The 14,809-nt window shown below is 46.2% G+C and overlaps 1 protein-coding gene across 2 annotated transcripts in view; it reads right to left on the bottom strand.

Annotated features, from left to right (window-relative positions):
• Nucleotides 1-273: 273 nt before the first annotated feature.
• Nucleotides 274-14,809, bottom strand: part of pstpip1a (proline-serine-threonine phosphatase interacting protein 1a) — an 83,684-nt gene continuing 69,148 nt past the window's right edge. The window contains exons 12-16 of one of the 2 annotated variants that reach the window (XM_070869955.1): nucleotides 11,765-11,855; nucleotides 9,967-9,999; nucleotides 6,377-6,453; nucleotides 4,297-4,379; nucleotides 274-2,247 (exon numbers count right to left, since the gene is read on the bottom strand). In XM_070869955.1, coding sequence (XP_070726056.1) covers nucleotides 2,116-2,247; nucleotides 4,297-4,379; nucleotides 6,377-6,453; nucleotides 9,967-9,999; nucleotides 11,765-11,855 — 416 coding nt within the window. In that variant the 3' untranslated portion in view covers nucleotides 274-2,115. The remainder of the gene's footprint in view (nucleotides 2,248-4,296; nucleotides 4,380-6,376; nucleotides 6,454-9,966; nucleotides 10,000-11,764; nucleotides 11,856-14,809) is intronic. The other variant, XM_070869957.1, reaches the window with a different exon arrangement.

Raw genomic sequence — 14,809 nt, 5'->3', positions numbered from 1 at the left:
GCCTGCCGCATTTCCCACATTACAACAGTGACTACACTCCCAATAGTACTTCATTGGCTGTAAAGTGTTTTGGGATGCGTGGTGGTTGTGAAAGGCGCTATATAAATGCATGTCTTTTTTTCTTTTACCATTAGCCTGGGTGAGGTGACAGAGGGTACTTTCTGCTTGTCCAACTATCCTCCAGTAAAGAGTCAGCACTTTCAAGAGAGGAAGAGAGAAACTGGGGAAAAGAAACAAAATCACATGACAAAACACAAATTTATAAACCAACTTTATTTAGAATTTTGTATGAGACAAGTCTACACAGATCTGAAAAAGCCACAGTTTACACAAATGAGCCTTGTGGCTATATATTAGTTTGCTTCCTTAACTATTTACATGGTTAATATTTTAAAATCACTAGAAATCTATTACTGTGCTGACACTCCTCTGGCACTCTCACCTGAACTCTATGATGAAATATATATATAAAATTATATGTAACTTTATTTTTTAAATACAGGATCACAGTGCTGCAACTGTTACCAGACACATACACAGATGTATGCAAAATTCAAAGTATTTAATAGCACAATTACACTTTTATTTAAGATGTGCGAGTTGTTCACGCTCAGTTGATGAATACAAACTTTGATATCGAACATGCTACAAGTTGGGAGAAGACGCACACCGTAGCACCATCTAATGGCCAAGAATGTGCAACTACATCACTACAGGTAGCTGTTTAAGATTTAGACTGGAATTCTTGTATATAAACAGTTTTAATGTTAAATGTTGACATAAAAGTGTGACCAAAGATGGTGACAACAGGAAGAGAGCTGGGGGTTTGCACATATACAAGACTTTGTAGACAGGAGGTGATCCAGACTTTAGATTTTGTTACACACACCAACTGCTCCAAATCACTTAAAACTCTTAAAATTATTTAAAACGAATCATTTACTGTATAAAAGGGTACTCGCACAACCCAGGAAGAGAAAAAATATTGGAAATACACAGTTACAGCTAGGCTCGATTTCCCTCGGTCAGGGAAGGAAATAAGCCTCTACGGGTTCTTGCTTCAGGTTGCTGTCCAGAAAAACCTTCTGGATGTGGATGTTGGGGTGAGGACAGAATGGAGGGCGGCTGTGATGCCTCCTGTGGTCGATCAGCTCGAACTACATGTCGTGGCCGAGCCATGAATAATGACCATTCGAATGAGCTGCCTCTGCAACCTGACCCCCAACAAAGGAGTTAGTGACTTCAGGAAAGGTGGGGACATAATGGGAGAGGAGCAGGGGGGCGGGACGGGAGAAATATATATATATGGGTCACCGAGGCCACACTCAAGTTTCCCCAGCAACTGGTTACAAAGGGGCATTTACAGGGGTCTTGCGGCCCACTCAGCAAGCATAGTGCAGGAAGGGGCAAGGAAGGAGAGGAACAGGAGTAAATAATAAAATACTGTCTGACCTTTAACTTCTGGGACAGGGAGTGTCAAACTGAGCCCAGGTGCAAGTCTCCATTTGTCTCATTTAAGAGGACATGGATCCACGGCACACACTGCTCCAAGTTAGCAATTCAACCAACTTGGACCACGGGATGGTTGCTGTGGGAAATGGAAAAATGACACACTGGTGCAGTAGGGACTATTCTGGCTGAAGCACACTGTTGGGACAGAGTAAAGGGAGTTTTACACTGCATCTGATTGATTGCACCTTAACTGGAAATGCTAAATGCTGTATTCCCTCACCACAACACTAGCAATGCTCAAAATATTAGCTATCTCAAGATCGGGGGGGGATTCATTAGTGCAAAAATTGAATTTCTTGTACTGCATGAATAAATTATTCATGTAGCAATACGCACAGAGCTTAAAATAGACTTTTGTAGCATCATTTCACATGACTTTACCACAACAACTAGTCAATAAGTGAGGCTACATATACAGATAAAAGCTACAGGTGTAACAGTTGAACATCAAATTTAATTAAACTGTGTAGGTTCCCACCCAACTACTTCACGTAAACTTAAGCAGCTTGCTGGACATTTCTGAAGACCATTGGTCTTACTGTTCCTCAATTTATTCCAAGAAATGTGCAGCTAGATTCATATCGCGGTCGGGCTTTGGTTCTCTTAGGCTTTCTCCAAGTAGGTGCTGGGGACTAAGCCACTCCTTCCATTCCTACTCGCTGTCCACCAGCCATCCTCGCTCTCGTCTGTGATTTGGATTATGTCGTTGGCGGTTATATCCAGTTCGTCGTTGTTCTGACGAGACAGAAAAGTTTTTAAAAATTGGATCTCCTCGGTGTAATGCCCGAGACTCCCACATTCACGGGATGTGGGCGTCGCTGGCAAGGCCGGCATTTATTGCCCATCCCTAATTGCCCCTTGAGAAGGTGGTGGTGAGCCGCCTTCTTGAATACAACCGAGTGGCTTGCTAGTCCCATTTCAGAGAGCTGTTAAGAGTCAACCACATTGCTGTGGGTCTGGAGTCACATAGGCCAGACCGGGTAAGGGCGGCAGATTTCCTTCCCTAATGAACATCAGCGAACCATTTGGGTTTTTACAACAATCCGGTATTTACATGGTCACCATTATTGACAATGACATTTTATTCCAGATTTATTTATTTTTAAAATTGAAGTTAAATTCCCCAGCTGCCATGGGGAGATTTGAACTCATGTCTCCAGATCATGGAGTTCAGAAGAATGAGAGGGGACCTCATAGAAACATTTAAAATTCTGACGGGGTTAGACAGGTTAGATGCAGGAAGAATGTTCCCAATGTTGGGGAAGTCCAGAACCAGAGGTCACAGTCTAACGATAAGGGGTAAGCCATTTAGGACCGAGATGCGGAGGAACTTCTTCACCCAGAGAGTGGTGAACCTGTGGAATTCTCTACCACAGAAAGTTGTTGAGGCCAATTCACTAAATATATTCAAAAAGGAGTTAGATGAGGTCCTTTCTACTAGGGGGATCAAGGGGTATGGCGAGAAAGCAGGAATGGGGTACTGAAGTTGAATGTTCAGCCATGAACTCATTGAATGGCAGTGCAGGCTAGAAGGGCCGAATGGCCTACTCCTGCACCTATTTTCTATGTTTCTATGTTTCTATTACTCCAGGCCTCTGGATTAACTAGTCCAGTGACAACCACTATGCTACCATTCCTTTAAAGTTGGGCAGTTTCAGTCCTGTTGTTTGTAGCCAGGGCCCCAGAGCTCAAAACTGGCCGGAATTCTACACCCATTGGCAATCTCATTCAAAAGATACCAAAGAATGTCTAAGTGGTAAATGGAAAAATGACTCACTGGTGCACTCCACTGAGGATGGGGCCGAGACGTACGGTTGGGGAAGAGTAAAGGCAGTTTCACTTTGCATAGGACCGTGCTATACCTGACCTGGGAATGCTTGACGCATGATGCTTATACTGGGGGTTCGAAATGGGAAAAATATGTTGTTCCCCTGCACTAATACCTGTAGACCTGATAACAAGAACTTACATTAAAAATGATTTTAATTGCTCCATTCTGTAGCTCAAGAGCTGGCCCATAGAAACCAGCGAGGCCCCAGATTTAATCTCAATATTATGTTAGCAGAAAGCTCCACAATTGTTGCAATCACTAATGGAATCTGCCACCTCTATCCTTTAGTCCACACCGTGTGGTTAACTCGGTCTACACTCTGAAGTACGAACATCGGAAAACTGACGGGCAAGAAAAGGGATAGCAGTTGTACAACTGAATCGCTTCTTTATTTTGACTCTCCCAAGAGATTACCTGGTGGGTAGGAACAAGGTTCCCATTAAGCTGCACGGCCGCGCAGCGGTCTGGAGGTCACACGCAGGCCGCTCACTGGCTTTACTGATCCAACAAGCCTGCCCCACATTCATGAAGGGCAGAGCACCGTAATGAGACACTTCCCACCTGTCATTTTTTTTCCTGTGCACGTGCCCTTTAACCGGCTACGCAGCCCATTCAAATCTTGGCGTATGCGCAGTTATCCCCTACAGTAAAACCGGTGAACGGCCTGCGCGTGACCTCCAGACTGCTGCGCGGCCGAGCAGCTTAATGGGAACCTTGTTCCTACCCATCATGTAATCTCCTGGGAGAGTCAAAATAAAGAAGCGATTCAGTTGTACAATTGCTACCCCGTTCTTGGAGAGGGCAGTCCACCAACACCTGCCCAGGGCCAAAAGGATGGGCAATAAATGCGGCCTTGCCAATGTCGCCTACATTCAGAGAACAAATATACGTTAAAAGACTGCCATCTGTGGGATGTGGCAAAAGATGATTTCTGCAGAAGAGCACAGCCTTACCTGAGCAGTGTAGTCATAAAGCACTCGGTAGTTGTTTGGATTTTCATGTTGTGCAACAGCAACACTGGCATACAATGCCTCTGCTAATAAACACAGAAAAAACACAACTGCATAAGCATTGCAATAACTTTAGACGTTATAATTCCCACATCTATTGTGTTAGGATTGTCAATCAATTATGGCTAGCCATAACTTAAAGTTTACCTATTTATTTTGAGGGTTTATAGCAGGGGAGTTCTCCCAGTGACCTGGAGAATATTTATCCCTTAACCAACATCACTAAAATTGGTTTGCAGGAGCTGGGTATTGATGAGAAAGATCGGAGCGGCCAGATTTTGCTCATTCTGCCCATTGTGGAGTTTCTGGTTATAACACAGGGCAACAATGCCATCTAGTGGCACAACTAAGAATTAGCAAGACCTGTCCAGGGCAGAAACAGAGAGCAAGTCTGGTCGCTTTCCTCAGAACCTCTGACACTCAAAACATTAACCTTTCTTTTCCCTTTACAGATGGTGACAGACTCGAGAATGCGAAGCTGCTGCATTTCAGCCTGCCGCATCATCACAGACTTGTGTTCTTTCCTCCCAGTATCAGCCGTGGCTCAGTGGGCAGCACTCTCGTCTCTGACTCAGGGGGTTCAAATCCCACTTCATGAGACTTGGGCGCAACAATCTAGGCTGACACTCCCAGTGCAGAACTGAGGGAGTACTGCAGTGTCGGAGGTGCAGTCGTTCGGATGGGATGTTAAACAGAGGCCCCGTCTGCTCTCCCAGGTGGATATAAAGGATCCCCAGGAACTATTTCAAAAGGAGTTATCCCTGATATCCTGGCCAATATTTATACCTCAATCAACATCATTAAAACAGATTATCTGCCGCGATTCCTACATTACAACAGTGATTACATTTCAAAAGTACTTCATTGGCTGTAAAGCACATTGTGACGTCCCGAGATCGTGAAAGGCGCTATGGAAATGCAAGTCTTTCTTTCCCCCGTCTCTCCCTAATCCCTCCCACTCCTGCACCTTTTATCCTGGCTCTGCACTTGCTCATAAACTGTTCCATCTACACAAGCACATAATAATTTGGAGCAGGAGTAGGCCATTCGGCCCCTCGAGCCTGTTCTGCCATTTAATAAGATCATGACTGATCTTAACTTTAGTTCAGCTCTACTTCCCTGCCTGCTCTCCATATTCCCTAGCGCTCAAAAATCTGTCTATCTCCACCTTAAATATGTTCAATGAGACAGCCTCCACAGCTTTGTGGGGCAGAGAATGACAGATTTACAACAGAGAAGAAAGTCCTCCTCATCTCAGTTCTAAATGGATGACCCCTTATTCTTAAACTATGCCCCCTAGTTCTAGATTCCCCCACGAGGGGAAACATCTTCTCCGCATCTACCTTGTCGAAGCCCCTCGGTATCTTATATGTTTCAATAAGATTACCTCTCATTCTTCTAAACTCCAAAGGGTATGGGCCCAACCTTTCCTCATAAATCAACATCTCGAACTTCTTCCAGGTCTGACCACAAGTCATCGAGCTGAAACGTTAACTCTGTTTCTCTCTTCACAGATGCTGCCTAACCTACTGAGTGTCTTCCAGCAATTTCTGTTTTTATTTTAAGCTGTTGCATTTTGAGAGTGAACAGGTGGACAAAGTTTCGTTGAAAAGTTTGCGTACAGGACAAATTTGGCCTTTCAGGCTAACTGATGCAGGCGCAGTGGATCAGGTTGGTACTGAAAAGTTGCTGGGGCAACGAACGGGATGGCTACGAAGTGACAACAACAGTGAGGGGATTCAATGACTGGGACTTATATTGGGGTCCACTGCCTGTTTATAATCAGCATACCTGTGCAATGGCAGCTCAATGCCTGACCCCAATATCAGCTGAACATTCACATGCATGCACTTTCTAGCAGGGCTAGCTAGCAGCCAGATAGAGGAGCAGAAACCATACAGGAATGTACAATTGCCCACTGCAGCCCTGGGGAGAACCAGAGTTTTAATCTACAGACACTCAAAATACTAATATTCTTTCCAGAGTCTTTTGAAGCAGATTTGGTTGCAATACTGTTCCTTACCTGGAGGCGGCGCCATAACATTGATTGAATTACTGCTATTGGGTTTGGAATTATTGCCAGGTAATAGACTGGTAATCCTATACAGCAAGAAAGAAAGAGAGGTCATCAAATGGGTTAATTCACAAGTACCACCAGCTGGGAACTCAGAACAACAAACAATTATAAACACATATATAAAAGCCTGATAGTGAGACTGGCCGAACATTCGCACACATCTTTGGAATTCATCCATGACTGGTTACTTTTATGATATACTTTAGTATAGTTACTGATTTTCTATTAAAAAAATATGCTGTTGCTTCAGGTGAGCAGCCAGACACTTTGCTTTATTTTAAAGTATTTGAAATTTCCTGTTCTCCCCTCCTTCCCTGAAAACACTGACTCGGGCTTGGGATATGGATCTACGGTAGGGCTGGCCTAGAATACCTCACCCGAGCAGTCATTCTTCATGTCTGACCTTGCACAGTCGACGGTGGGCAGGCCGTTTGGCCACCGAGGCCATCTCAGCTGAGCCCCTAATCCTGTTCTCGCTCAGTATGCTCACGTGCACTATCCAGCAAAGGGGTCAGCAGACAATGAACAGCAGGGGGAATACCGGGAAGAATTCTCTGTCTCTAGCAAAGGGGTAGTGGAACAATCCGTACTGGTTGAGATCAGCAAGCACAGTACAGACCGGGGGTCAAATGTGGGACCTTCTGATCTGTAAAGTGCAGTTAATTATTGAACAAAGAGCAGTCACATTTGTAATAAAAACATATTGGAGCTACCTAGAGGTAACATATTCTACTATCTAGGAGGTACCACACCACGGTGCAGGAAAATCATAGGGCCTGTTTTGGAGGTCAATTTTCCCCTCCCATAATATTCCATTGGAAACAAAAGCACATTTTTCTTCCTGTCAATGTTCACTGCTGTTCATGTTTAAAAGAACAGACACAGAAGTGAATCAGAATCTAAATCAAGCTTAGGGCAGTTTATGATGAATCTGAATAAACCGGAGATGAAGGGGTTGTCATGTAAAGAATGGTTCAGCAGGTTGGGCCTATAATATTTGGCGTTTGGAAGAATGAGAGATGATCTTATTGAAATGTATAAGATTCTGAGGGGTCTTGACAAGGTAGATGCAGAGAGGATGTTTCCCCTTGTGGGGGAATCTAGAACTAGGGGGCATAGTTTCAGAATAAGGGACCGCTCATTTAAGACGGAGATGAGGAGGAATTTCTTTTCTCAGAGGGTCGTGAATCTTTGGAATTCTCTACCCAGAGAGCTGTGGAGGCTGGGTCTTTGAATATATTTAAGGTGGAGATAGACAGATTTTTGAACGATAAGGGAGTCAAGGGTTTTGGGGAGCGGGCAGGGAAATGGAGCTCAGATCAGGATCAGATCAGCCATGATCTTATTGAATGGCGGAGCAGGCTCGAGGGGCCGAATGTCCTATACCAGCTCCTATTTCTTATATTGTTCTTGTGAATAAGCTAAAATTCCAAACCTTGAGGAGTAGTGCTTTGGATTATGAGCATTTAAATTTTCTTAAACTGTGACTTTCAGCATTGATCCTGTGGCAGTGTTAACAGGGATTTTTAAACTCCTTTGTTTCCCGAGCTGCTGACAATCTTCTTTAAAAAAGGAGCTTTAACTGTACACTGATGGCGTTAGCAGAAACACAACAGGACACCTTCTCTGGAATGTTTTTATGAATGTAGTTTCTGTACTGGTCGGCCGCATAGTCCTTCAGTGTGGGACACGGCGCATCACTATTCTGTTCTCGTCCAACATCCACACACGCGGACGAGCGAGCAGGACAAATTTTGATACAGGAATTTGCAGTCAGCAATGAAGCAAAGGTGTTCGCCGCTGGCTCCAATCTCGATGACGAGAAGTTTGCCTTTTTTGAGACGCAAGAGATTTCAGTGCTGCGTAGTGGGGATTCCCTAGCGCGAGCTGCGAGCTCTGAGCAACCAATCACATTGTGTGAATTCTGCAGACAGGGAAGCAGGAAATGAGAACCTGCTTTTATCCTGACTTTCAAAATGTTAGAGAGCAAAAACAAAGATTGGGGCTCTCACATGGGGTGAAGGCAGAATCTAAAATAATCATGAACAAATTTAAAAAAAATATAAAAACAATTTTTTTATAACTTGCTTAAAAATTGTAATTTTTAATCATAATGGAGAAATGTGACAATCGACAAAATTAAAATGTGTTTTTCAGGGCCAGAACATTTGTTTAGTAGTCAATACCCTATTCCAACAAGGCCCAATATTTAATGGGGTATTTAGCAGTGATAATTACCACGGAAAAGCCCAAGTTATCAGTTTCACTGAATTCCCTGCTACCGGCTATTGGGGGGGGGGGGGGGGGGGGGCAGCGCAGCCAGTGTCAGAGCAGTGAATGACTGACTGCAACATCAGGGTTTGAGTTTAGATACGCAATGCGCTAAATCCTGAAGTTGCGGTCAGTTTTAAAGGGGCGATGACGGCGGGTGCTCTTCATTTGCCGTTATTACCCACTGTAAATTCTAGCCCATAGTTTTAAACAGGGAATCTGAAGATCTCTGGAGTGGAGTTTAGGGCCCTCAGCTCCCAAGTCTCCCGCTGTTGGTGGCAGCACCCGATTAAACAAGCAGGATGTCAGCAGAGCCCCAGATATGACACTTCCCAGCCACTGTCCTTTGTCATTTGGGAGAAGGGGTGCTTTGGTGGTGTTGCAGGCTGCACAAGACTCGTGTGTCGATGACTATTGGCTGTAGCATGGCAGCAAAGCATTGGAAAAGCAGCTCGGGCATGGGTAAACCCGACCCCATCTTCTGCGGTGAGGAGGCAGGGTTCATGATTCAGACGGATGACCTTTCGGCAGAGAACCCACTGAAGCGTTGACCCTACCATCTCTCTCTCCGCAGGCGAGTGTTTCCAGCATTTTCTGTTTGAATTTCCAGCATCTGCAGCGTTTCACCTTTTGCTCTGATCCCATCCTAACCGGACATTCACATGCACGCACTTTCCAGGAGGGGGCCACGTGATAGCATCCAGAAGCAGGAGCCTTGGCTGATTTTTTTGTTGTCTCCCTTAACCAAGGCTTGTGAAAGCTGGCCGCAAGTTTAGCTTACAAAGTTATTTCGGTATTCGCACCCCCAGTTCCTGCAGCGTGGATTTTGTGCAAACGACTGGTTTTGGTAAATATGCACACTGGGAACACCAGTTTGTGCTGCGTTAGCTGCTCTCTGCCAGTAGGGGTTGCTCCAATTCCCTTTTGCTTGGGTCTAAAAAAATTCTGGTTCCTCCTGAAAACTAGGTTTAGCAAATCCAACAGGTTCACATTGCTATTGTTGTTGTACATGCTTCTAGAACTGATGGTGGAAACTCTGGCCAACGGCAATATAAATGGCCTACAATATAAAGTATCTGGTGATAATATCCATGAAGGTTTGATCGCTAGTGTTAAAACATGTTAGTCAGGCATTGCAAAGCGGGGGTGTTAATTGCTGGTGAGTGAGGCATGCTGTTAAGAGGCGCAGTCTGTGCTCACTGGTTGCCACGGTGCTAAAATACACACACAAAATGCGTCAGCGAGCAGTCATTTTATTGGTATACCTGTTGGGTAAATGTAAAAAATTAGGAAAGTATCTGAAACACAAAAGATTGAAACATGGCGGTTAATGACAAACACGGCTAGAAGCATGGGGCATGATCACTAATGGCAACATCAACAACTTCCCTTTTAGAGCGGATGGATACTCTGCTCATTCAATGGGAATGTTCACTCAACATGTATCCACTTCAGGGCCTTGGGCAGTTACAGTTAATGCTACACTTGTTAAAAAGGAAATGTCAGTGGTTTATTCCATAGCCACACTGCACCTCATTGCTCTCTGTTGCACAACAACAGCTTGCATTTATATAGCACCTTTAACAGTCAATAGAAATAAAAATGGGGAGAGATGTAAAACTTGCCATCACCCACTTGACACTATCGCAATAAATCAAGATCTATCCTAGTGAGGTTTTAAGCGTTAGGTTATTCTACTTCGATTCCCTGATCCTGTCCCTCGTATATGCAGAGGACCCATCTTTTCTATTTAAAAACAGATAGTCAAAATATTAGTAGTGGCCTAACTCCTCCGGTCTCCCAGACTCAAAGCCCCAATTCTCTCAGACCCAAAGCTTTCTGATTCCCCTGGTCACCCAGACCCAAAGCCCCAGCTCCCCCTGACCCAATCGCCCAGCTCCCTCTGGTCTCCCAGATCCAAAGCCCCAACTCTCCTTGATCTCCAAGACCCAAAGCCCCAAACTCCCTCTGGTCTCCCAGACCCAAAGCCCCAACTGCCCCTGGTCTCCCAGACCCAAAGCCCCAGACTCCCCCTGGTCTCCCAGACCCAAAGCCCCAATTCCCCCTGGTCTCCCAGACCCAAAGCCCGGACTCCCCCTGGTCTCCCAGACCCAAAGCCCCAATTCCCCCTGGTCTCCCAGACCCAAAGCCCGGACTCCCCCTGGTCTCCCAGACCCAAAGCCCCGGACTCCCCCTGGTCTCCCAGACCCAAAGCCCGGACTCCCCCTGGTCTCCCAGACCCAAAGCCCCAACTCCTCCTGGTCTCCCAGGCCCAAAGCCCCAAATTCCCCCTGGTCTCCCAGGCCCAAAGCCCCAATTCCCCCTGGTCTCCCAGACCCAAAGCCCCAATTCTCCCTGGTCTCCCAGGCCCAAAGCCCCAATTCCCCCTGGTCTCCCAGGCCCAAAGCCCCAATTCCCCCTGGTCTCCCAGACCCAAAGCCCCAATTCCCCCTGGTCTCCCAGACCCAAAGCCCAGACTCCCCCTGGTCTCCCAGACCCAAAGCCCCAATTCCCCCTGGTCTCCCAGGCCCAAAGCCCCAATTCCCCCTGGTCTCCCAGACCCAAAGCCCAGACTCCCCCTGGTCTCCCAGACCCAATTGCCCAACTCCCCCTGGTCACCCAGACCCAATTGCCCAACTCCCCCTGGTCGCCGCGACCCAAACGCCCAACTCCTCCCTATCTCTTGGACCTCAATCCTTAACTCTTGCTGGTGTCAGAGGCTGGAGGTCTTTGCACATCTCTGCATTCCTGACCAACTCTTATCCTGATATTTGGGATGAAGACACCAGCATTGGTACAACTCAACTGAATTCCTATTGAACAACGAATGCTCCATTTCCACTACAATTCCAATAAGAAATGTGTTTCCGCTCAGACTTTCTGCCTTCACCATTAATCACCACAGGTGTGTATGTCCAAGTCTGGCTCTAGCAGAGTTAAATTTAGGCTCCCTGAATTCCTGCTAATCCCCATTGGATTCATGAGCGCAGCACGTTCTGATCTAAAGAGCAAAATCTAATGGACACGACTGGAGAAAGTTTAAACCACATTTGCGCTCTTTACCTTTTCATCATCCCTCCATTCTTGGAAGAGACCACGGTGCGATTTGCTGCAGCAGATAACTTGTCGTAATAATTCTCGTACTCTATGGGAGCTGGGAAGAGAGACACGGGGCTTGCTTACTTGGTTTCGAGCAAATTCAGAGTCGGAAATCTTTCATTAAACTTTTAGAAAGCAAATATCATTAAACATTGGGTATGTTAGCATAGCGGTTATATTACTGGGATAGTAATCCAGGGCCTGGACTAATGAGACAAGCTCAAATCCCACTACGACAGTTGGAGAATTTAAATTCAGTTAATTAAATAAATCTGTAATAAAAAGCTAGTATCGGTATTGATGATCATGAAACTACCGGAGTGTCGTTAAAAATCCAACTGGTTCACTAATGTCCTTTAGGGAAGGAAATCTGTCATTCTGACCTATATGACGCCAGACCCACAACAATGTGGTTGACTCGTAACAAACTACTACAAGAAACTATAATAAGACTTTCACCATGAGGGCTGCAATGGTTCAAGGCGGCAGTTCTCCACCACATTCTCGAGAACAATTAACGACGGGCAATAAATGCCAGCCTCGCCAACAATGCCCACATCCCATGAATGAATGAGGAAAAAAATATATTTGGACAATTTCACCCTATCGATGCTGGCAATATTGGGGCCAAGTTTCGGCCTGAGTTGCTCCTGTTTTTTTGGAGCAACTGGTTTAGAATGGAGTATCTTAGAAACTTGAATTCTCGGCATTTAGTTTGCTCCAGTTCTAGTCAGTTAGAACAGTTTCACTTTGGAACAGAATTTTTTTTTTCAAAAGGGGGCGTGTCCGGCCACTTACGCCTGTTTTCAAAGTTTAGGCAGTGAAAACTTACTCCAAACTAACTTAGAATGGAGTAAGTGAAGATTTTTGTACGTTCGAAAAAAACCTTGTCTACACTTTAGAAAATCAGGCGTAGGTTACAAATTAGGCGTAGGAATGGGGGGGGGGGGGGGTTTAAAGGGAAGTTTACAAACATTTTAAACACTTCAGTTTTACAAATAAAGAGCCATCATCAATAATAAATGATAAATACATCAATAAATCAACCAATAAATCAATCCAAAAAAAAAAATTAATAAAAAATACATTAAAAAAAAATCAATAAAACAAAACATTTTCTACTTACCGACTGCAGCACCGGGAGTCCTCCCCCCCCCCCCCCCCACCCCCACAGTGTGTCTCTCACTCTCTGTCTGTCTGTTTCTGACAGCGAGGGGAGGGGGAGAAGGGGGGAGGGGGAGAAGGGGGGAGGGGGAGAGGGGGAGAGGGGGAGAGAGGGAGAAGGGAGGGAGAAGGGAGGGAGAAGGGAGGGAGAAGGGAGGGAGAAGGGAGGGAGGAGGGAGGGGGGGGAGTGGAGGGGAAGGGAGAGAGGGGGGGAGGGGAGGGGAGAGAAGGGGAAGGGAGAGAGGGAGGGGAGGGGAGGGGAAGGGCAGGGAGAGAAGGAGGCTGAACGGCCGGGCCCCAAGACCTCGGGCTGGATTTACAGGTAGGTGGCGTCAGGGTCACGGAGGTCCGGGGAGGAGGTGGTGGGAGGGGAGGAGACCAGGGGTCGGGTCCGGTCGGGTGGAAGGAGCCTTATTCACGCAGCCCCAGTGAGGCCATTCGGCCAGGGCTAGGGGCTGCGTGCTTCAGGGCCCCTCCACAGTTTTGTGTGCTTGGAGCTACTGCACATGTGCGCCCACTGTAGAGTGCATGTGCAGAGGTCCCGGCACTGTTTTCAGCGCAGGGACCTGGCTCTGCCCCCTACAGCTCGTGCTGCGCCGCGCCCGGCTGCAGAGGACCTGCAGGGAGCCGGAGAATAGGTAAGTTTTTTTTAGGCGCACTTTCTGGCGTGAAAAACGGGAGCCCAGGTCCGGGCTGCGCCGTTTTAGGCGCGGACCGAAACTTGGGCCCATTTTGCCCCCAAAAAGTCCAATTCCAAGGGTCAATTGCCTGATGGGGCACTCCCGGTCAGCAGTGGTGAATGCTGGGAGCATTGGTTGTGAAAGCTGGAACCTTGGATTAATCCATTTATTTTATTAGTTGGAATATCAAAGGCTGTGGACCCACAATTTCCAGACCAGCACTTCTAGTCAGCGCCATTCCCAATGGGGAGCACCCATTCAGGAATCAGCCTTAAACACTTCCTGAATAAATCTGCGAAGCTCACAGTATATCAAAACAATCGATACCAGAGAATGCCATAAATCTCTAAAAGGCGCTCCCTCAATATCTTAGTGACTAAACGTGGTAGAGGCGGAGTTCATGAAGGCTACATCACGCCTCCAGCACAGAATCAGACCATTTGACCCAACTAGTCTATGCTCCTCCTCCCACCCTTCTTCATCTCATCCCATCCCAGCAGCATATCCTTCTATTCCTTTCTCCTTCATGTACTTATCTAGCTTCCTCTTAAATGTATCTGTTCTATTCGCCTCAGCTACTCCTTGTGGCATTACATTCCACATTCTCACCACTCTCTGGGTAAAGAAGTTTCTCCCAAATTCACTATTGGATTTATTAGTAACTATCTTATATTTATGATCTCTAGTTTTGGACGCCCCACCCAGAGTCTCAGGTTTAATCCCCAATCTTCACCGAGCGAGCCAATCTCATCAAAAGGAGCTAGAGGTTCTGCTACAATTGGATTCAGTGACCCCCCACCCCCCAGTGTTAGCAATCATCACTCTTTCTCTTTTCTCCTCGGTGTGGAGATCCTGCCTGAGGGACTACGTCAGGGGACTAAGCACTCTCCAATAGCTTGGCCAAGTAACCATTCTTTATGTATAATCCTTGATGGGGAGCATCAGTAGGCTATTTGCCCATGTGGGTATCACAGTCAAGCTTGATCCGATTCTCTCTCACACACACTCCAGCAGGGTGTAATGTATGCACCGGTGAGCATGCTCACAGGTTTGTAGAGCTGTTGAGTTGTGAGTGGCTAAGCCAGTCACATGATGTTCATAAGACTCAATAAAACCCCAGTCAGTTGGGTTCAGGGGATCCTCGATGAGGCAGGTAGTGTGATTG

Source organism: Pristiophorus japonicus, unplaced genomic scaffold, assembly GCF_044704955.1.
Source record: "Pristiophorus japonicus isolate sPriJap1 unplaced genomic scaffold, sPriJap1.hap1 HAP1_SCAFFOLD_1045, whole genome shotgun sequence".
In the NCBI taxonomy this organism is placed as follows: domain Eukaryota; kingdom Metazoa; phylum Chordata; class Chondrichthyes; family Pristiophoridae; genus Pristiophorus; species Pristiophorus japonicus.
Note: the sequence above shows the minus strand (reverse complement) of the source record. Positions and strands in the feature narration are given on the sequence as shown.